Below are 20,748 nucleotides of genomic sequence, written 5' to 3' on the forward strand. Positions count from 1 at the left end.
ACGGGTCATGCTTGGCGATCTTGAGGTTCAGCCTCACAGAGGGATATCCACGTGTCACCATCGACAGATTGCTTTGACTGACTCTGGCGGAAGGGTCTCTGCCGCAAATGCCGCAGTAGACGCCGGAGGATGTTGTGCACCGGTTTCTCCGAGATCAATGGTTCACGCCAACCACGGGATTATATTGGGCGGCTGGAATTACCCGGCGTTGGGCAGAAGCGCACCTGACTGACGCGATTGACAAGACAAGGGCCATTTGGGCGCAAGTTCAATGCCGTCCCAGCTAAGAATGGCAACACGGCCAGGCTCGTCCATGATACTGATCGATAGCGTTAGCGTTGACGCTGGCGTCTCCAAGTTTGGCATCAAACCTTGAAGAAAGGGGGTTTCGGTAAAGGATGTACGATCAATGATAAAAAGTTCCCCCAATCAGCCGGCTTCGATGTTTCAGGCCGGGCAGGTGGAATCCGCCGTCGGGAGCTCTTTCCTCGACAACTCGCAATTGCCCTGGGCCTGGGCTGCGAGTGTGGGGACGCCAAGGAGAGATCAGAGAATCAGGGATCAGTCCCCATCTTTTAATCAGGCACACGGCTTGAACAAGCGTGGGCAGGATTTAGCCAAGAATGTCTCCGAGAGCGAGCGGCTTTTGGAGAAAACCGCGGGGCTAGTCTGCTGGATCTGCCTTCCGTAGCATTCCGCTTCGGGCGTTCGGAGGCCATCCTTCAGGCGGCAGACTGCTCTCCCAGTGGACCCGTCTGCTGGAAGCCATGCCACACCGAGCTTGGCATGATGAATAAAATTTAACGGCCTGGCGTTGGTGGCTCGTTTTATACCTATATGAGCTTGTTTGACGCCGGTATAAGCTTGTTTGACGCCGGTATAAGCTTGTTTGACGCCTGTTGCTCATTTGGCCTTTTTTGCTGCTACTTTGAACGAGCCTCACTTTTGGTCCTTGGGCCATATATTTGCCCCTTCCCCAAATCCGCTAGGATAATTCCTCGTGATCAGTTTCTTAGGTAAATGAATAACAACATTAAAGGTTCCGAAAGAGCTACGTAAATTTAAAATACAAATTGGAAGGAAGACGATGCACCTGAATACCAAGCCCATGCTCAAAGGATGGTGAAAAGGGCTGACTTGTTAAAAGGGGGAAGGAGTGTGAAGTAGAGTTAATAAACTATGGCAACAAACACAGCGCAAAGACAAAAGACAACATGCGTTAGTAGGCTCCATACTGGCCACCGGCTGCCCAACAGATCGAGGCCGACTGGTAGTTGGTGTACGTCGTGTACTGCGTTTGTCTGCATAGGCCGGGCAGTTAGCATCAAGACATGTACAATGGACTGCAATGAAGAGAGATAGGGGTACGTACCCAACCCAAACTGTCACTATGGTGTTGTAAGTCACGTCGCTCACTTCGAGCACAGTCTGCGTTGGCTGAGACGAGAAGACTGTGACGGTGGCCGACTCTCGCTGGTCGCAAATGGTTTGGGCAGGAGGAACGCTGCAGTCTGGTTAGCCAGGCATCCGTGCTGCACGGGATAGCCAACAATGGCACATTTAGGGAGACTTACAAAGTCGAGGTGGCAGTGGCGTATTCTGGGCTTATAGTTAGCTGAGCATTCTCGATGGAAACTAGAAGTAGTTAATTGTTGACTCACCAGTCTCGATCCAAGTCCGTCCGGGGACGATAACTGTCGAAGTTGTCGTGACCGTAGTTGATGCTTCAACAGTCGTCGTAAACGCGGCTGCCTTGACCGCCTCGCGTTGCTGAAGCTCGGCCTTGACTGCACGACGGCCATGGCCACCACGACCACCACCGCCGCCGCCGCCGCCACCGCCTACATGTCTGTAAGTTCGTGTCAAGGAGCACTGGTAAGGGTTTCGAGCGTACCTCTACCGCCGCCACCACCGCCTCCGCCGCCTCCGCCGCCGCCGCCGGCTATAAGTTAGATGTCAGTACTGAGGACCAGAGGGATCGTTTCAAGGGGGGAGGCTTTGTTGAGCCTTACATCGGCCGCCGCCTCCACTTCCACCTCCGCCGCCAGCTGTTAAGTTGTAGGTCAGCATCAAGAACAGATTGGGGATCTCACAGGGAGAGGCCCTATAGAGTCTTACATCGGCCGCCTCCGCTTCCACCACCACCACCTCCTCCTCCTCTGCTTCCGCCGCCGCTTCCACCACCGCCTCCCCTGCTTCCTCCTCCGCCTCCGCCTCCCCCGCTGCCTACACCACCGCCGCCGCCTCTATTTCCACCGGATCCTCCACCGGATCCTCCACCGCCGCCTGTAGTTCTCGCGGTTAGTTCCCGAACCCTAGAGTAGAGACAAGTGAAGTTGGGGCTTCATCTTACCTCGGTTGCCTCCGCCACTGCTTCCACCGCCGCCGCCGCCCCTATTACCTCCTCCGGTTCCGCCGCCGGCACCACCACCTACACCACCACCTCCACCCCGACTTCCACCACCCGAGCCGCCGCCCGAGCCGCCGCCCGAGCCGCCGCCTCGGCTTCCACCGCCTGAGCCGCCACCACCCAGTCCTCCTCCGCCGCTGCCGCCGCCACCCCTTCCTCCTCCACTTCCCCCACCGGCACCACCGCCTACGCCACCACCACCTTTACCTCCTCCACCACCACCAGCACCTCCACCAGCACCACCGCTGCCTCCCCCGCCTCGTCCGCCTCCCGTACCACCCCCTGCACCACCACCTACTCCGCCACCACCACCACCCCCTGCACCACCACCTACTCCGCCACCACCACCACCACCTCTTCCTCCGCCAGCACCACCAGCGCCGCCACCGGCACCACCGCTGCCTCCACCTCCTCGCCCACCCCCTGAGCCACCTCCGCCCAGCCCCCCGCCGCCCGACGGCCCGCCACCGCTCCCACCTCCCGAACTCCCTCCCGAGCTGCGCCCACCAGACTGCCACCCCCACCCACTAGAGGAATACCACGGCCGGCAGCCATCACTGCACCCGCTCGGCTTTGGCTGCGCCGGCGCGGGAGCAGGCCGATCAGCAACAGGCGCAGCGGCCGCGCGCCCGCCGTGACAGTACGCCGCGACGCCCACGGTCGTCACGTACGCCGACGTGGTTACTCCCGCCGTGCGCGTGTGCTCGACGACCGTCTCGATCGTTGTCACGGGCGCGGGCAGCCACTGCGTGAGCGTGCGCGTGCCGGACGGGCTGTCACCGCAACGGCTTACGACTGTTGGTGCGCGGCCAATTACGGTGGAGGTCTCGGTGAGGGTTGTTTCGATTACTTACGGGGTGGGAGTTGTTAGTGGTTGCCTAGGGGGTTGTTGTTTTGTTTGTGCTTTTGTGGAAGGGGGCAGGGGGGAAACGGGGGCGGCGATGGTGTTGTGGGAGGAAAAGAAGAAAAAGGGGGGCGGTTGTTGACAGGAAACGAAAAAGGGGCTGGCTAGCCCGGTGGTGTAACATACTCACGCCCGGCGCCGTACTCGTCACACCCACGACCACCGTCGGCGTCACCGTCGTGGTGACGTGGTCGGCCGTCGTCACGGTCAGCTGGAACACGCGGATCACCTGGAAGTTGGTGTTGTCAGCCTGGATCACGATGGTCCAGGTTCCCGACGACATTTGCGAGTACGGCACTCCGCTGCGGACATGGCGTGTCAGCAACGCATACGCATGACGTCTTGGTTTAGGAGATTGCAGCGGGGAAGCTCAAGGCGGCACTGACCAGGACGACCGCTGCTGCTCGTCGTCGATCTGCATCTCAATGGCGCCGCACGTAAACTGCTCGTTATTGGGCCCAACGAGGATCGGCTGGACAGTGTCGGGCGTGCTGCAGGCTAAGGGGGCGAAGTGTTAGGCTTGGCTCGTCATGACTAGGGTATAGTCTTGAGGTTGCTCACAGCTGAAGACCGAAGTAAAGGTAAAGTCGCCGTCGGCGGACCCGTCGACGAGGTACGAGCCGCCATCGGTGTAGTCAAGGCCGGTGCAGGTGCAGGCGGAGTTGTCGGCAGTGGCTGCTCCCAGCTGCAGGGCCAGGAGCGCCAGCCACGTCCACAGCGAGCGAGCCATGGCGGGCAGAGAATTTGCTTGGTGGTGAGCCTGTGTGGCTACCTAGCTAAGCTGCGTACCGGACACGGCTTGTTAGAAAGGGGCTGCGATGCCACACAAGGATGTGATTTGCCCCACTCGGCGCAGGACCAAGGAACTTGCCAAAAGACTGGACCCGGTTTGGATCCGATGGGGACACGGAGAGAACCAAGCAAGCAAGCATGGCACTGCAAAGATAAAAGGCAACGGCTCGTCTGCTGAGTCTATATACCTACCTGTCTTGTAGCCCGACGCGACTCGCAGTCCCAGCAGCGCTCGCCCCCCTAATATAGGCGGCATTAGCAATCCACGAGTGGCCAACCATGGCCCATCAGCCGCCAGGTCGTGACGTTGGGGGATTCCGCCGACCAGGTGAGGATGTGGCTACACGGACACATACATGGCTTCATGTGTGTGTGTGCTCTTGTACACGAGCAACCCCCCGGGGGAATCAGGCTATAGTCTGAAAATAGGTAGTCGGTCGAAGCTGGGGCAGCAAGGAGCATATTAATTAGTCATGACGTGAGTAGGTAGTTGTGATGGTGAGTGGACTGAAGGCCAGACCGGCAGCGCCACTTGATGTTTACCAGCAGCGCCGCAAGGGACCGCGACTGTGACCGATGGTGTGCGTGTGCTTGTGGTGTTATGGCGTGCTGGCAGATCTCTCTGGTCCATAATAGCCTGGGCAAGGCCGACGAGGATCGGCACTGTCAGTAATTTCGCGGTCATCGTTATTTGCTTGCACGACGTCGGTACGGACATATAGACACAGTACGCAGGTAGACACCGGTCAGGCAAAATACCCGGAGGTGCGGCATCTCGCAGCGCTCCTGTCAAAACAAGCCTTCGGGTACCCCGCCGTGCTGATTGTGTGGTGCTTCCCCCTTTTGACATTACGACTCGTGGAAATCCCCAGAAATCTCCCATTGGCCCATAATCTCCGTCTCGGGAGTTGTGCTCGTGGCGACATGGCCAAGGCCGCGCATGGCCAAGGCCGCGTCGTCAGTCGACGTCAAATCATGTACATGACCATGGCGTAATGGGGTTGGCTTTGTGCCCTTGAATCTTTAGTCAGTGGTTTGTCAAGGCGTGCCAACCATTTGCCAGGCATGTACATACATTACCTATAGCGACTCCTTGCCTAACTATCGATGGGGTTGAACAGGGCGACTCGTTTACATCTGCGCCAGCATATGCATAACGACCTCAACAGGTTGATCCCCCAGACTAGATGCTGGTTTGGGTTCTGTCACAGCAACATAAGGACTCGCAGACGGGAGGAAGGACATATAGCTGCCCTGTTATGGCGGCGCGGATAATATACGAGCCTCGACGGCACACATGACCATTCATCAAATCTCCGGGGCGTATATGGGCTCCGGTCTGGTGTTATATTACCGTCAAAGTGAAATGCGGGGATGGAAATCCTGGGGACGGCCGAGCTGGTTGCCTGCCTAATATTGTAGCTGGACTATGACTAACGATGACTAGGGATGATTGCTACAGTTCAGGACTTTGTTGTTCTAGACTTGAAGCCCGGAAGGCGAGTAGGTGCTGGCGTTTGTATGGCCTGGATGTATCCTACGACGCCCGAGGTTGACGGGGAATGCTTGCATGCTCGGATGGTATTGACTCTGTGCAGACAGTGGAAGCCGAGGGCAGGAACGCGACCATTCACTAACCCCGAACAACCCAACAGCCTCGCGACCAGGTCTGTTGGGGACTTTGTTGCAAATGCCCCGAGGTGCATGCATTATGCAAATAAGAACCCGAGGTGCGGTTCTAGCAGCAATTAAGTGATACAGGACATGTGTAGCAGAAAAGAGAGGCACGGGTTATGGTTCCCCTTTTTGCTTCCCAATGAATGGAAGGTAGCAGCAGCCTGCAAAGCCAAGACCATAACGTACCCTAACCCTGGGACACTGGTAATGCCCTTGCCCAACCTAAAGCACTGACTCCACTGAGCGACCCCCGATCGCCAGGTGGTTACGTCACAGCATGCCTCGCCAAACTCAAAGCCTCGCTTGTATCCCTCCCATCCCGGTCCGCAATGCTCTGATGTTTACTTTCGAACGCAATCATTCGATTTCCCAAGGCTTTGAGAGATTCCTAACTTCTTTTCCCTTTGATTGTTCCATCTTCTTTAACGCATCGTCACGCCTCTTGTCCAATATTCAGGCAGGTCTGGTCAGCGCAGCTCAGGTCAGCCACGCGCCGCCAACCCCTCAATCCATCCATCCATCATCCCAGCATTCCAACAACCTTCCACCAACACCACCCCCCAAACACCGCCACGCTGGACGGTATAAAGATCCCCGGGCGCTCCCTCCGTCTCCTCCTCCGCGCCGCCTCCTTCTACCGAACCGTCGTACTGCTCGTCTAGGGGACCGTCGACTCACTCCGCTCCCGAACCACCATGGTCGTGGCCGGCCCTAACACTGCCGCCTCCAGGCTGGTCGGCTTCACGCAGCACCATGTCGACCGATTTGTGCCGCCCGAGTCGCGCCAAAGGGCCTACACGCATGTGCTCGACTTTGCCATGGCCCACCCGCTGCTTGCTGTGCGTACTGCGTAGTGACTACCCTGCCTGCCCCTCTTACACCCCGCATTTCATCCCGTTTCCGGCTCTTTCATCCCTTCATTGGGGCTCGTGTCTGACCTGCAATCTTGCAAACCCACTCAGACATTTATCCTCTTTGAAGTGATCTTCTGCATCATCCCCGTGCTGGTCTTCCTGGCGTTCGCCGGGTCCGTCTTCTTCGTCGCCATCGGCGCCGCGCTGGTCTCCACGCTGTTCCTGTCGGGACTCGCCCTGTTGTTGTTGGTGCCCGCCCTGTTCCTCGCAAGCGCCGTTGCTGCCACCGTCTCGGTGTGGGCCGTCGGCTCGTTTCTCGTCGCCCAATGGCTGTACAACGTGTTGCAGCAGAGCGAGACAACATCAACATTGGAAACCAAGATCGATGGCGGCGGTAGCCGGGAGGCTGTTAAGATGGGCCCTAGTGGCATAAAGGTCGATATTTTGGGCGGCGTCTAGGAAGGCCAGCCTAGCGGCGGCGGCGGCGGCGGCCGAGCAGCGGGAGCTGGAGATGACATTGCTGCTCCTGTTGCCGGCCCCGCCGCGGAAATCGAGACGGAGGTGGAGAAGGATAAAGTGTTGTGGGGCGATGGCTTGGCCGAATCTGGCCCACGACACAAATTACCCATGATATTGGACCTTTTAGATACGGCTACGGGAGCATTAACGCAATACAACGAGGAAAAGGCAGAAGAGGCGGCGTTGTCGCCACAAGCGAAGAGGGCGCGTGTTTTGTCCGATGGCGGACGCCGGGGAGTACTTGACAGCGAGCGGGAGGAAGAGCGCAAGCCGGCCCGCAAAGACTTGGGAGGAGGAGGAGCAGGCTACGCGACCGAACCCAGCGGCCTCAGTTTTGCACTCCCCAACCTTCCGGCCCGGAACCGCTCCGTCTCTCGGGGGTCTCGATTGGACAAGTCACCTGATACTGGTGGACTTTCTTATCGTCTGCCTCGCAGCGGCTGAAAAGCAGGCCATCTTTCTCTTTGCGTCACCAACCACGCACTGCCTCAATGTGGCATTTACTGTTTTATTAACTGTTGGCTTGGCGTATAGATCATTGGGTTCTCGGGCTCTAATTATTACAGTGCGCGACTAACATATTTGTTCTTGTCCGCCCGACTTTTAGAGAGAGAGAAAAAGAGAGAGGCAGTCAAGTTAATGCGTCATGCCTTTGAGCTTTAATATAAGCAAGCTATTACACTAGAACAAACTTCAGCGCTGCATTTCATCTGTGGAATTTGACTCGAGCGAGCGACCTGACTAAATGCATTCACGGGATAACGATGAAATTAAACATCTCTTTTATTATTGACATGAAAAATCGCAGAAATAAAGCCACAAACTCTTTCTAAACCACCTAGATACTCAGGAAGGTACCTAAAGCGAAGCAAAGGACGCAACCTCTATATCTTGAAGCCCGTATAATACTCATTTGTATCGTGCTTGCTGATGTCTGTCGTGCCGTTTACCCAGCCTGAACACCGGTTCAATGACCCTCAAAGTGCTCGTCTTTTAGCCCAACCCTGTAACAAGAATAAAGATAAATAAAAAGAAGAAGAAAATAACAAGAGGGGGAAATACCCAATATGCAAACAAGAACACATCTAATACTACTACAATGCAAGAGTCTTTTCGCTCTCCGTGCCCCCTTTTTGTGTAAGGTTGGGTCTGGACACCAGTTGATAGTTCTATTACCTGTCATGGGCGGGAGACATCTATCACCTCGCGCCCATCTTGTTGTTGTCATTAATCAACCCTCCCGTCGGCGATGGCCAGCCGTTGCTTCGTGGTCTTAGCCTTCTTACCGCCAGCCACTCGCTTTCGCTTTCCAGCAGGAGCGCCTGGTTCAACCACGGGAGTCGCTGTACCCGAGGCTTTGTTATCGTCAAAATTACCTTCTCCTACAAAGACTTGGGTCAGCACGGAGAAACTCGAATAAACGCCGTGGATATAGGAAACTCACCTTCATGGTACATCTCGTCCAAACTGACATCGGCGCCACTCTCGGCCACCCGCTTCCGCTTGCCGCCTTTCTTCTTCTGCAGCTTGTCAAACTCGCCGCTCTCGAGAAGCTCTTTCTCGCGGCGTTCGATGAGCTCCGCCTGCTCGTCGTCCGCCAGCCACATGGCAATATCGCGGTTGCGGTTCTCGGGAGCCCTACGCCCAGAGAAGTCGACGCCGCCGCCAGATCCTGATGACCCGCCTGTGATGACGACACGCTGTACCTCTTCTTTCTGCATGGCACGCTTCCGAATCCGCTCCTCGATGGTACCGCGCGTGATCATGCGGTAAACAGTGACCTGCCTGGTCTGGCCGAGACGATGGGCGCGATCCATGGCTTGCGAGTCGATAGTCGGATTCCAGTCCGAATCGTAGAAGATAACAGTATCGGCCGACGTGAGGTTAATGCCTAGGCCACCGGCGCGAGTGGAGAGGAGGAAGATAAAGATCTCGGGCCTCGTCTGGAAATCTGCCACCGTGTCTCGTCGATCTTCCAGTTTCGTCGAGCCATCGAGCCGGCAGTACTTGTAATTCCGATACGTCAGATACTCCTCCATAAGGTCTATCATGCGCGTCATCTGGAAGTATAATAATACACGGTGACCGCCTTCCTTCAACTCCCTTAAGAGCTTGTCCAACTTGGCAAGCTTGCCGGAGTCCGTGACGAAACGGCGCATAGAAGGAACAGTGATGTTGGTGAATCGCCGCTTCTCGTTGTCTGGAGCAGGTAGTAGCGCGGGTGTTGGGTAGCATTGGACAGGCACCTTCTGCGTGACAAGCGCCCTCTCGTCTTGGAGCGAGGGTCCGAACAAAGTCTTGCGCATTGGCTTGTTGAACATGATGTCCTCGCGTTCAGTCGCCGATCCACGGCCAAGACAGACGACATCAATGGGCGGGGCCGTGGCTCTGGGGGCCCCCGCCTGCTCAAGCCGCCCGAAGCCGAGATCGTCGTACGTAGCCCGGGCGACGTTCATCAGACTACCCAAAACGCCTTGTTCGGTGATATCAGCCAATGGCTTGCGGTCTTGTCGTTCGCGGATCTGAAACAAGGCATGCGCGGAAGTCCAGTTCTTATCCTCCGGCTCGCTATAGGCCACATTCATGTTGCCAAGTCGGTTTTCCTTTGTGGCGAGGCCGACAGCACGAGTGAAGATATCGCTTTGGGCTGCCTGGCGAACTTCTTGCAGGCTGGTGTCCGCAAAACGGAGCCACGAAAAGTTACCGCTTCCCTCTAAGCTGTCGCGGATGTTGTCCGGGGTCCATATATTCATCATCTGGCCCAGGTATTTGTTCCGGAACCCAGCCTTCGAGTTGTCAGGGCCAGCCTTCTGAATCCTTCCTCCGTCCCTCCAGACAAGTTTTGGTAGGTCGTACTCGATCAAGTTGCGTGAGGAGTAACTGACGGAGACGTTTGTGCCTTCGCGTATAAACGAGGCCGTCTCAGCAAAGTAACTGAACGAAAAGCGCGAAGCAGTGTCGGCGCGTTCGAACAAATCGGGATGGTTGCAAACTTTACGGAACTGCATGACAAGGTTCATGAGACTGGACGAGTCGTCATCTCCCAGCGTCGCCTTCTCAATCAAATCCATGATGCTGATCTGGTTGCGCAAATTTGCGTACATGGCCCGCTGGCGATACGTGAGATCGCAGAATATATCCAATTCAATCTTGTCACCGAGTTCTTTCTGAACGTGCTTCTTGACACGACGAAGCATGAAAGGCTTGAGGATCATGTGCAGACGCTTTAGCTGATCCTCGTTGAGCTTGGTATTGCTCGTTGCATGGGATTCGATGTCCTTGGAGAACCACTCGCTGAACTCGTCATGAGAGTCGAACAACGACGGCATGATGAAATGAAGGAGGGCCCAAAGTTCCTGCATGTTGTTCTGAATAGGCGTTCCGGTAAGAAGCAGGCGGTTTCGGCAGTGGAAGCCCAGCAGGCACTTCCACCGCGAGCTCTGGGAGCTCTTGATGGCCTGGGCTTCGTCGAGAATCATGTACTGCCACTTCATTTTCTGGAAGTAGGCAACATCGGAAACGACAAGCTGGTAAGACGTCACCATGACATGGAAGTCGGCTTCCTTCTTGTATGTGGTGTGCTTGCGATCCCAGAACTTTCGCAGGACCTTGCGATCGCCCGCCGTACCCCAGTATGGGAGCACCTTAAACTGTGGAACGAACTTGGCGATTTCCTGCTGCCAATTGTGCAAGGTGGACGCTGGCGCAACAACGAGGAAAGGCCCCCAAATGTCGTACTTTTCCGCGAGGTACGCCATGACGGAGATGGACTGGACAGTCTTCCCGAGACCCATTTCATCGGCGAGAATGCCGTTGATGCCCTGCTCATACAAGTTAACCAGCCAGTTGAGACCCTTGAGCTGGTATTCCTTGAGCTGGCAGTTAAGCATCTTAGGCTGCTCAATCTCGACGTCACCCATGCCAGTGGGGTTCTGGAAGTTCATCTCGCCGTCCTCATCCATATCGTTCTCGCCCTTGTTGAACTCTCTCGCCTTCTTCTGAGCTTCGGCAATGGCATTCTGGGCATTGGCAATGGCAGCCGCTTGGAGAGTTGACTCGTCGTCGGCGTCAAAGTCAAGGTTCTCAAAGTTTGTGACTTTGGAACCAACGGGCCCAGTTGGTTCGTCAATATCAAGCCCGTTCTCCGGAATCGTGTCCTTGTTGGCGGCGACTTCATCGGGGTGATCGGTGCTGCGCTCCACCTCATTGGTCTTGATCTTCTTGCCAATGAAATGGGAGTACAGCTCGGTCTGTGAGATAAGGAAATTCAGCTTTCTCTTCTGGCGAGCAGCCTCGCGGTCTGCCTCTTCCTTTCGAGCATTCTCAAGTTCCTGCTTTTCAGCCGCCTTGCGGAGATCACGCTCTTCGCGCTCGTTACGCTTCCAGAAGCCCATCATGTCGCGCATAACGCGCTTCGCCCGGGCTTGGAGATCCTTGGTGCCTTTGTTGGTCTTCAGCTGCCACCTCTTGGCCTCCTTGGACGCGAGGATGGCAGTTTTCTTGAGGTTGGATGTCTTCGTCGAGTACGAGTCGGTCGCCAATCTGAACACCTTGTTGACATCTTTCCTGGCCAGGTCACGCCAGATCTGGTCGTAGATCTGGTTGAAGCCCTTGGACTGGAATTTGAGCTCCAGGGGATCCTTGGGCTCCTCGACAACCTTCTCCTTCTCCTTCTCCTTGGGCTCCTTGGGCTCCTTGTTCTCCTTGTCCTTTTCGCCGTCATCTTTGGGAACTTTGGTCTTGCTAAGCTTGATGCGGATCTTGCTGGTCTCCTCTTTGCTTGGCAATTCTTCGCCGGCATCCAGGGCAGCCTGGGCAGCTTCGGCAGAATCCTTCTCGGCCTGCTTTTGCTCCTTGGATTTCTTAAGTCTACTACCAGTGCGGCCTTTGCCCTTGCCCTTGGCCGTCTCCGTGCTCTCGGCTTGGAAGGTTGACATGGTGCCGCCCTCTAGATTGGGCTCGATCGGGCCGAGATTGCGCGCAGGGCCTTTAATGCCCTTCTGCAGGATGAGCTTGGTCTGTTGGACCTTTTTGTTGGCACGCTCCGCCTCGCGCATGTACTTCAGCCTCTCGGACTCGTCCTGGGCAGCCGATGCTCGAGCAAGAGCTGCGGCCTTCTGTTCCATAGTAGTGGCCATCGACTTCTCGCGGCGCCTCTTGCGTTGCATGTCCTTCTTGCGCTCCTTCTCAGCGAAGAGTTCGCGCTCGCGGACCTCTTGCAAAGCCTCGTCGTAGTTGAGATCATCGAACCGCCTCTTACCAAGATCGGAATGCACCTTCAACTTCTTAGACTCGGATTCGGTGAAGTCGCCCCGCCTCGGCTGGCGCTGGCTAAGGTCACGGTTATTCATCTCAGCTCGGCGGCGGAGAGAACGCGCCTTCCAGACGTGTAGTTCTTCATCAAACGAGTCTTCGTCGACGTCTTCGGCCTCAAACTGCTCCATCAGCTCCCTGATCTTCTTCTCCTTGTCCGCAGAGAAGGTCTTGTGTTTTGTATGGCCATTGGCCTGCCGCTTGGTAGGAACGCGGAGCGTAGGGGTATCGTGTTTTGATGACACTCTCCTCGAGACTTTTGGTGTTGACCCGGAAGTCTTAAAATCTGGGATGCGCAGCTTTGTGGTGCTCCTGCGCGGCTGCTTCTTCTCTTTCTCAACCTTTTCCGCCTTTTCGATCCTCTCGGGTCGCTCGGGTTTTTCGACTTTGACGGGAGAGTCGTCCAAGTCGACAACGATGGGCGACTTCGCTCTCGGTTTGGAGGCAGGCTCGGCGCTTGAGAGAATATTCGAAAACGACATGACACCAGCGGTGCGGTTTGGAGTCTTCAATAAATGTCAGCGAAGAGGCCGTGGCAAAACCCATAGCCCTTGCATCGTTGAATACTTACACTGGATCCGGCAGAGGCTCTGGATGGCGGTGCCGGCGACTCGGTCCGCGCGAGGGACGGCAGTGCGGCCGAGATGGAACCATTGGCGCCGTTGGCACCAGGACTGGGCATCAGTGCATGCCGGGCGCTGGGCGAAGCCATCTTGAGCGGCCGTGCGGATGGGGAGATGGATCCGGCAGCGGGCGGATGGGAATGAGTGATGGGGCTGCGTGGCGGAAAACTCGATGCCGCGGGCGAGGTATAGGCCCCGTTGTAATACTCGGTGGAGGTCTGGGAATAATTGTACGAATGGTCACGGGCCTAAAGTGGCGTGTAAATTTTGAGTCAGTGCTAAATTTTGGCACAATGGGCGTGTTGGTTGGCGATCAATGAGGCGGGTGCTCAGGAGCAATGTCGTCTGCAGAGAGAAAAAATGGGGGCGCTGGGATTGGCCATAGTCCGGCGGGCATGCAAACAAGCACGGCCAAGCTGTTGATGGCGGCGATGATGATGACGGGGATGGGTGATGGGGTTGGGGTTGGGGGAGATTGGTGAGGAATGGCGGATGATGATGGAAAGAATGGAAATGGTGAAAGTGGGCAATGGTATTGGGGTGCCCAAAGCTTAGGGAAGGAAAGGTATGGACAAACCTTTGGTGTCGAAGCCTGCGTCGCGTTGCGCCAGGAGCCTGTGTCAGAAACCCTGCGTTCTCGCTCCGCCTTAGCCGCCTTGGTGTCGGCGGTCGGGTCGTAGAAGCTATTACTAGCCAACTTGTCGCGCGACGGCTCGCGGTCGCGCATGTCAGTGGAATAATAGGCGGACGGGGCGTGCAATGGCGATTGCGGCGGCGGTTGCAGGTTTAATGAGGTTGACACCAGGCCTCCAGACGATGCTACTGACGATGCGATGGTTGGTGGAGCCTGCAGCGGTGGTGGCGGCAGCGACGGCGCGGATGCTGACATGAAGGGATTGTTGATGATGGAGCGACTGCCTGGCTGCTGGCTGCTGCTGCCCGCGCTCGACGGCGGCGGCGATGCAGCAAAGGGCAGAGGGGCGAGATGGAGGTCGGGATGCGTTGGCGACCGCAGATTGAAGGACGAGTGCGGCCGTGAAGGTGTTGGTGCTGTCCCTGGCGCGGTTGGCGGCCCATAGGCTGATGCTCCCTGCGACGCCGAGCTCACAGGGTTTAGGATGTCGCGGAGTCCTCCTCGCAGCGGCCCGCGATCTTCGCCTCCAGCTGCGGCGCCATTACTCCCGTCCTCATCAAAGTGAGGCGGCCGCTGCAGCGCTGTCGAGAAGCGGTCCATGTTGCAGGCCCGGCTTCAAGCTCCTCGCCGAATTCCAGTCCCAATCCCAATCCGCAGCGAGTTATTTTGCACGTTCTACAGTTTATGTGCGCCCCATCGAGGAGTTTGGTGGCGCGTCGCACTTCGCACGTCGGGGATCACGACACAGGGAGAAATCGACGACGGAGATGCAATCTAATGGCCGTGCTGGGCGTTCCGGTAGGTCGCGGCCGAATTCGCGTTGATTTGGCGAGGGTAACAAATAGTTAAATGGGTTGGGCCGTCGAAAGTAACCCGAAATGCGAGCACGGCTTGGGCGGCTTGGGAGGAAGCGCTGCGCAATAGGGGTGCAGCACACGATGCCGAACTCGGTGGGCCGGTTAAGGGTGGCGTCAACAGCGAGGTTATCGCAAGAGACCGGACGAAATGGAAGGGGGGGAGGGGACGGCTTCGTCTAAGCGTTCGGGATTGTTTTGTTGGCAGCCGCGTCGAGCCGGCACTGGGGGGGAGCGCGAGGCAATCACCGACAATGGGCAATCAGAGAAACAGCGCGCCTAGAGGCCAGGAGCTCAACCGCAGCGACGGCGGCGATGGTCTCGAAGGGGTGCAGGGGACAGTGGTGATGTGATGTTGCGAAGGGACAAGACGTGATGGGGATGGTGTTGGTTACAAATCCGTAGGACAGCCGTGATTGCCAGGCTAGATGGCTCTATCGATTTGGCCACATCTGGCTTTGCTGCGCTGGTGTGCGCGTGGTCTTTCCCCCCAAATGCCCCTTTGACACCCGCTTCTTCTCACCTCTCGCGAAGATTGATCCATCCATCCACCCAAGCATCCCAGATCCAGCAAAAATTAGTACCACCAGTCCACCCTACCCGCAAGACGTCAGCCCTCCCCGTTACGCCCACCCCCGCATTCTTGTTAGCAGCCCACTTGTTCGGGTTCGGCTCCAAACCTCCAAGCCCCCAAACAACAGGACGGTGACACCCTAAAATGCCTCGAAAGTCGGAATATGGGGAAATCTCATTTTCTCACAGGCACTCAAGGCAATCGCATATTACTCTGATAGTGTCTATCAATATATGCGACATGTATTTTGGTCCGAAGAGTTCTCTTGTTCGTCTCCTTTCATCTCAAGCGCAGTTTGTAGACGAGCCAACTTCAGCGATCCGTCTCCACATCGTGCATCGGGGCTTTCGGGTTTCGAGGCCATCGCGAGATTGGCATCCCAACCCCAGAGCCAGTTATCCTTGGCAGCGGCAACTTGCGCCCAAGAGGACCTCAGGGCCCAATTTACAAGTAGATCGTCAAAATCGAAATCGGAAGGTATTTATTCCACATTTGACAGTTCACAGTCAATGAGTCAACTCCAGCAGCCTTCCTTACACTCGTGATCTGCAATTATTTCGGGTATCGCTTCAATTCCACCTGTTGAATCGTGGACACGGCGAACGCTAAAGATGTGATGTGCCCGCGCCAGGATAATTATGGGCGGCGACACAATATCCCGAGGGACTCAAGATTCCGCCCGGCAGGCACAAATCAATCGCACAGGACGTGCGAACAACAATGAAGAGAGCAAAGGCACAGGGGGGAGACGCGGGAAAGGGGTGGTGCTGGCCGCCGCACTAACAGAGATATCACCACCCCTCCCTTGCCTGAGTGGGTTTTGTCTAGAGCCCCGTTCCTTCTCTGGGCCGGCCGGCTGCCTTTGACTGGTAACTGGGGCTGGGGTATCCACCGGGGCTGCATGCTGGTTAGTGCGCTCAGCAAGCCAGAAACATGGGAAAAAAGGGCAACAAAAAACAAAACACATGCTAAAGCCCGTAACTGAAGTACCAGCACCTGTCGTGCGCGCACCCGTGACCACGGTGGACCTGCCATTTCTTCATCTCTCCTGTCGGTTTATTTTAGTGCGACACCAGAACATATCCGATGGAACCGCCCGCCCGCCCGCCCGTGGGCTCAAAACCCCGGAACGATGTAAGCCCGATCCTCCTTTGCCAAGCGACCAAAAACGGATACCTACCAATAAACCAGCCCCAGTCGGCAAGCCACATTAGGTAGTGCGGCCTGAGAGGCAAGCCTCAAATTCAGTTGAGCCCAGTCATTTAAAACACTCTTGAGTTACATTACACGTGCCAATCTTGTCTAGACATGGACATAAAAAGATAACGGCCTAGAAACATAGCTGTAAACGTTCGCAAGATCCTGGTTTTGTATTACTCAGTATCTTCATGCCTCTAATGAATGGTGGGGTTGAATCAGAAGCAGATATAAATAAAAGTCTATCCCGTCCATCCCAGAAGCCACTGTCGCTGGCTCGAACTGAGCGCCCGTCGCGAGCCTTTTTATTTGGCCCAGAAGCCCCAGAACGGCCATCGTCCCCTTCCGCAGTCTCGCTTTTATCCCCCACTCTCCTGCGGGCGGGCGGGCTCGATCATGACTGTCATTCTTTGTAGTAATTGACTGCAATCTATAGCAACCGCTTCAAACCGCGCCAGCCGAAATCATCTTCTTCCGGAGATGGTTCTTGTACCCGGCTATCGTACCATCCCACACCTTGATGGTCTTGTTATCGCAGACGAGAATCTGCTTGGCAATCTTGTCCAGAAGTCTGCAACAAATATTAGCAAAATAAAGCGTGTAAACCCGGATGGCTGAGTCGTGGCTTACCTGAAGTCGTGACTGACGACAACAACACCACCGCTGAAGGCGTTGATGGCATCCGCCAAACTGTCAATTGTGGGAATATCGAGACCGTTGGTAGGCTCATCCAGCAGCAACATGTTGGGCGACTCGATGGCAAGCAGGGCAAACACGATACGGCTCTTCTGTCCGTCGGAGAGGGTACCGATCAGCGAGGTCTGGGACTCTCCAGTCAGGCCATAGCGACCAAGCTGTTGTCTCCAGTACTGGTAGTCTTGCGACTTGTGGCTGTACTTGTCGCGAACGAAATCGAGAGCCGACTTGGTCAGATCCAGCTGCTCAGCCGAGTGCTGAGAGTACAGGCCCAACTTCAAGTGGGTGTGTCTGGTCACGGAGCCTTGGGTGGGCGACAGCTTGCCGGTCATGAGACGCAGAAGAGTTGACTTGCCCACACCGTTGGGTCCCACGAGAGCCGTTCGGGAGTCCATGTCGAAACCAAGGTCGAGATTCCGGTACAGGTCGTCCTTCGGGTTGCCCGAGTAGGAGAAGGTAACGTCGTCAAAGGACAGAACCGGGGGCGGCAGCTTCTCGACCTCGGCGAACCGGAAGGTGAATATCCTGTCGTTAGACACAGGCTGTATGAAGCCATCAGCCTCCATCTTGTCTAGGATCTTTTGACGGGACTTGGCCTGGCGGACCAAGTTGGCGTATGTACCGGCACTGGCAATGAACTTCTTGATGTGCGTGATTTCGTCTTGCTGCTTCTGGTACGCCTTCATCTGGTTGGCCTCCTGCTCAGACCGGGTCTTGACGTACGAGTCGTAGTTACCACCATAGTAGAGGAGCTTCTTGTCCCTCATGTCGATCATGGTTGTGCAGACACCATTGAGGAAATCCTGGGAGTGAGACACGAGAATGAGCGTGCGATCCCACTTCTTCATGTATTCCTCGAGCCACACGCAGGCCTCGAGATCCAAATGCGCAGTTGGGTCATCGAGGAGGAGCAGTGTCGGCTTGACGAAAAGGGCCTTTGCAAGCGCAACACGCATTCTCCATCCACCGGACATGTCCTTGGTCTTCTTGTGAATGGTAATCTTATCGAAGCCCAGACCGGTCAAGATCAAAGAGGCACGGGTTGCGAATGTCGAAGGGTCCATCTTCTCCATGTGCTAAATGGCGGACATCGAGTTAGTACTGATGGAAAGGCTCGTCATGTCCAAAAGGATTGCAAGGAGCATATCATACCTCGTACAGGTCCATGAGGACGGCCGACTCGGGGCCCTCGTCCTCCAATAGCTTCTCGGCCAGCTTGTCCAGACGCTCCATCTCATTCTCGGCCTCCTTGACGACCCACTCCAAAGCACCCATGTCGCTCGGGGGTGCGCCTTCGTTAAGCAGGTAAATGTCGACGTGCTCGGGAATCGGGTACTCGCGGGCGGCAATGGCCTTCAATAAGGTACTCTTACCGCACCCGTTCTCACCCAACAGGCCATATCTCCGGCCAAAGTTGAGCTCGAGGGTTCCGTCGGTGATCAGCACACGACCGTGAAACACCAGACTTGTGCTGGTAATTTTCACATCTTTGCTGGCGGGGGTGGAGGCGAGGACGCCGGTAACGACACGATCGGAGATGCCATGCTTATCCAGCTGGTCAGCCAACCGCTTGACCTCGTCCATCTTCTCGGCAGAAGTGGCGGGCTCGTCGACTACGACTGGGTTTCCAAAAGCATCGATCTCGACCTCGGCATCTGACCCCGTGTTGCTGGCATTCTTAGAGTTCGCCTTGGATCGCGAAGCGACTGTCTTCTTGTCCTTGCCCTCGGCGGCCCGCTTCGCCAGGCGCTTCTCTTTGGAGGATGACGGCGCCATTTTCGGGATTCTTCGTTTAGGCTGTGGTCGTTGGTAAAAAAACGTATTACTGCACAGAAATGCGAAATTCTAGCGAGCGTTTCAGAGGATCTTGCTCTTTGTTCTCGACCAACAATGTAATGACCGAACGAAGAAAGATGTTGTGTTGGGTGGCGGGCGCCTTTGGTGGGCTGGAAAGCGGGAGGCAAAGAGGTGGGGAAATCAAGGCCTGGTTAGTGGGGCTTAGAATTTCGAAAATTTCTGATAACCGATAGCAGCCTGGTTGGTGCGTCAGGCACCAAGGCAGCAATCCGTTCGCAAAGTTACTCGACTCTGCTGTATTGCATGAGTAGATCTGATTGTTCACGAGCGCTTGAATTTTCGCGCTTCTCCAAAGAACAGTCGCCGGTAAACATATTGCCACCCTGCAAGACCTCAAGACGAATTTGTTTTGGAATTGCAGCACGCGCCCCATGTGCCCCTTCCAACGCCGTTGCTCTTCGCATGTTGGAACAAGTGACTGACGTCAGCTGCCAGCTGCCAACAGCCCTTCCCAGGCCCATCAGTAGCTTAGTCAGCAGCCCCTGAACGTGTCAACGCCAAGTCGCCACGAGTCAGGGGCTTCCTGGAATAACTGGGGCGCTCAGTCAAACACGCCTGATAGTAGCTAGACTTGACATTTAATGTAGCCACTCGGTCAGACTTTGACATTAGGCTGCTATTTCTTCAGTGCACTGATTTGGGATCCCCATTCTCCCGCAGCAGCAACCTCTGTCGTTTTGTATTTTCTGTCTGTCTAGCCCTCCTTGTGAGCTAGATCTCGGATGACTGAGGTGGGGGCTAATTGCTGGGCGCTTTTAGGAAATGAAGGTTTTGCAACAATATAGTCAAATTAGCCTTCGCTCTATATCTACAGAAATTATATGTATTTCGAGTTTCTAACCAATATAACTCCATGTTTAAGAGAACGCTAAGAGTAGAGCATTCAGGGCCTACATTATCTTTATTAAGCAGGAGTCGATTTAAGTACATGTTAAAAGACTATACCAACCTCTATTACAAAAAAAAAGCCCTCAACACCTGTCAATAGTCCTAGAAACACAAAGCAACCAGCGGGCCAACGATTTGGACGCTATGGATAGGATGGAAAGGGCGGAGGCAGACCACGCAAACGAAGTGGAAGTTCGGAAATATTGTCAAAATCCGGGACAGCTTTTTCGAAGAGAGGGGTGGCAGGCGGGTTATGACTCTCGCCACCGGGAAGAGAGACAGAAAGCTCATCGTCAAACGGCTAGGCTCTGCTAGTCGATATAGCAGCTAACAGAGCCAGTTAGAATGTCGACAAGTTATCAGCAGGCCTTCCCCTTTTACAGCGATGTTTTATTCCACGATATTGAGGTGCTGGACAGAACCTTTGAGGTGTGAGTAATTTCAGCAGAACTGTTTCATATGAATGTTCGGCCTTTTTGTTTTCCCGGGTGGGATAATTACTATATAAAACTCGTATACATAAATTTATCCCACCAGCGCCCAAGTATTAATCGCCACAAAGCGACTGGATGCTTTTCAAACCACGGAAGAGTCACGACACCAACCCATTTTCCCACATATCGGAAATAACACAATAGCTGTTTTGAGGGTTGCGTCCATTACCTGCTATTGCTCAGACTACTAAGCAGTAGGGGTCTGTTTTGTCTGCTCGTGTAACAGCAGGCTGCTATATTGTAACAACAGCCCCAGATACAAGTCGGAGAGGATCAACATGGTCTTCGGTCTCCCGTCTGCCCAGGTGGAACTCTTGATGGCATCAAGCGTCTTTCTTGGTGGCTGCAAAAGCAAACGTTCGGGCTTAAATCATAATTACATGGAGGGCGTGTTTCTGTTCATAATTATGGACAAAGCAAAAGAAAAAAAAAGATCTCAAACAAACAGGGCCAGGCTGGAGA

The 20,748-nt window shown here is 55.3% G+C and overlaps 4 protein-coding genes across 4 annotated transcripts; 1 reads left to right on the forward strand and 3 right to left on the reverse strand.

The window, feature by feature from the left end:
* Positions 1–3,044: 3,044 nt before the first annotated feature.
* B0T26DRAFT_639277 (uncharacterized protein) lies at positions 3,045–4,044 on the reverse strand (the record flags this gene model as incomplete). The annotated part of the gene is made up of 4 exons (XM_060437120.1): positions 3,045–3,205; positions 3,468–3,616; positions 3,701–3,812; positions 3,876–4,044. Coding segments are annotated over 4 exons (591 nt in total), but the record flags the coding sequence as incomplete, so codon positions are not given.
* A 2,018-nt stretch (positions 4,045–6,062) lies between these two features.
* Positions 6,063–7,535, forward strand: B0T26DRAFT_694790 (uncharacterized protein). Its single transcript, XM_060441255.1, has 2 exons — positions 6,063–6,622; positions 6,746–7,535. Exons 1-2 carry the CDS (start codon positions 6,479–6,481, stop codon positions 7,094–7,096), a joined length of 495 nt encoding a protein of 164 aa, XP_060300356.1. The 5' UTR covers positions 6,063–6,478; the 3' UTR covers positions 7,097–7,535.
* A 1,018-nt stretch (positions 7,536–8,553) lies between these two features.
* On the reverse strand, positions 8,554–14,326 carry B0T26DRAFT_637666 (INO80-like protein; the record flags this gene model as incomplete). The annotated part of the gene is made up of 3 exons (XM_060436950.1): positions 8,554–12,975; positions 13,041–13,340; positions 13,670–14,326. 3 exons carry the CDS (start codon positions 14,324–14,326, stop codon positions 8,554–8,556), a joined length of 5,379 nt encoding a protein of 1,792 aa, XP_060300357.1.
* A 1,987-nt stretch (positions 14,327–16,313) lies between these two features.
* B0T26DRAFT_694795 (P-loop containing nucleoside triphosphate hydrolase protein) lies at positions 16,314–19,062 on the reverse strand. The gene is made up of 3 exons (XM_060441256.1): positions 18,200–19,062; positions 16,982–18,123; positions 16,314–16,922 (listed from the first exon to the last, which is right to left on the reverse strand). Exons 1-3 carry the CDS (start codon positions 18,821–18,823, stop codon positions 16,796–16,798), a joined length of 1,893 nt encoding a protein of 630 aa, XP_060300358.1. The 5' UTR covers positions 18,824–19,062; the 3' UTR covers positions 16,314–16,795.
* Between the last annotated feature and the right edge of the window lie 1,686 nt (positions 19,063–20,748).

This window comes from Lasiosphaeria miniovina (genome assembly GCF_030549165.1).
Source record: "Lasiosphaeria miniovina strain SMH2392-1A chromosome Unknown B0T26scaffold_2, whole genome shotgun sequence".
Taxonomy (NCBI): domain Eukaryota; kingdom Fungi; phylum Ascomycota; class Sordariomycetes; order Sordariales; family Lasiosphaeriaceae; genus Lasiosphaeria; species Lasiosphaeria miniovina.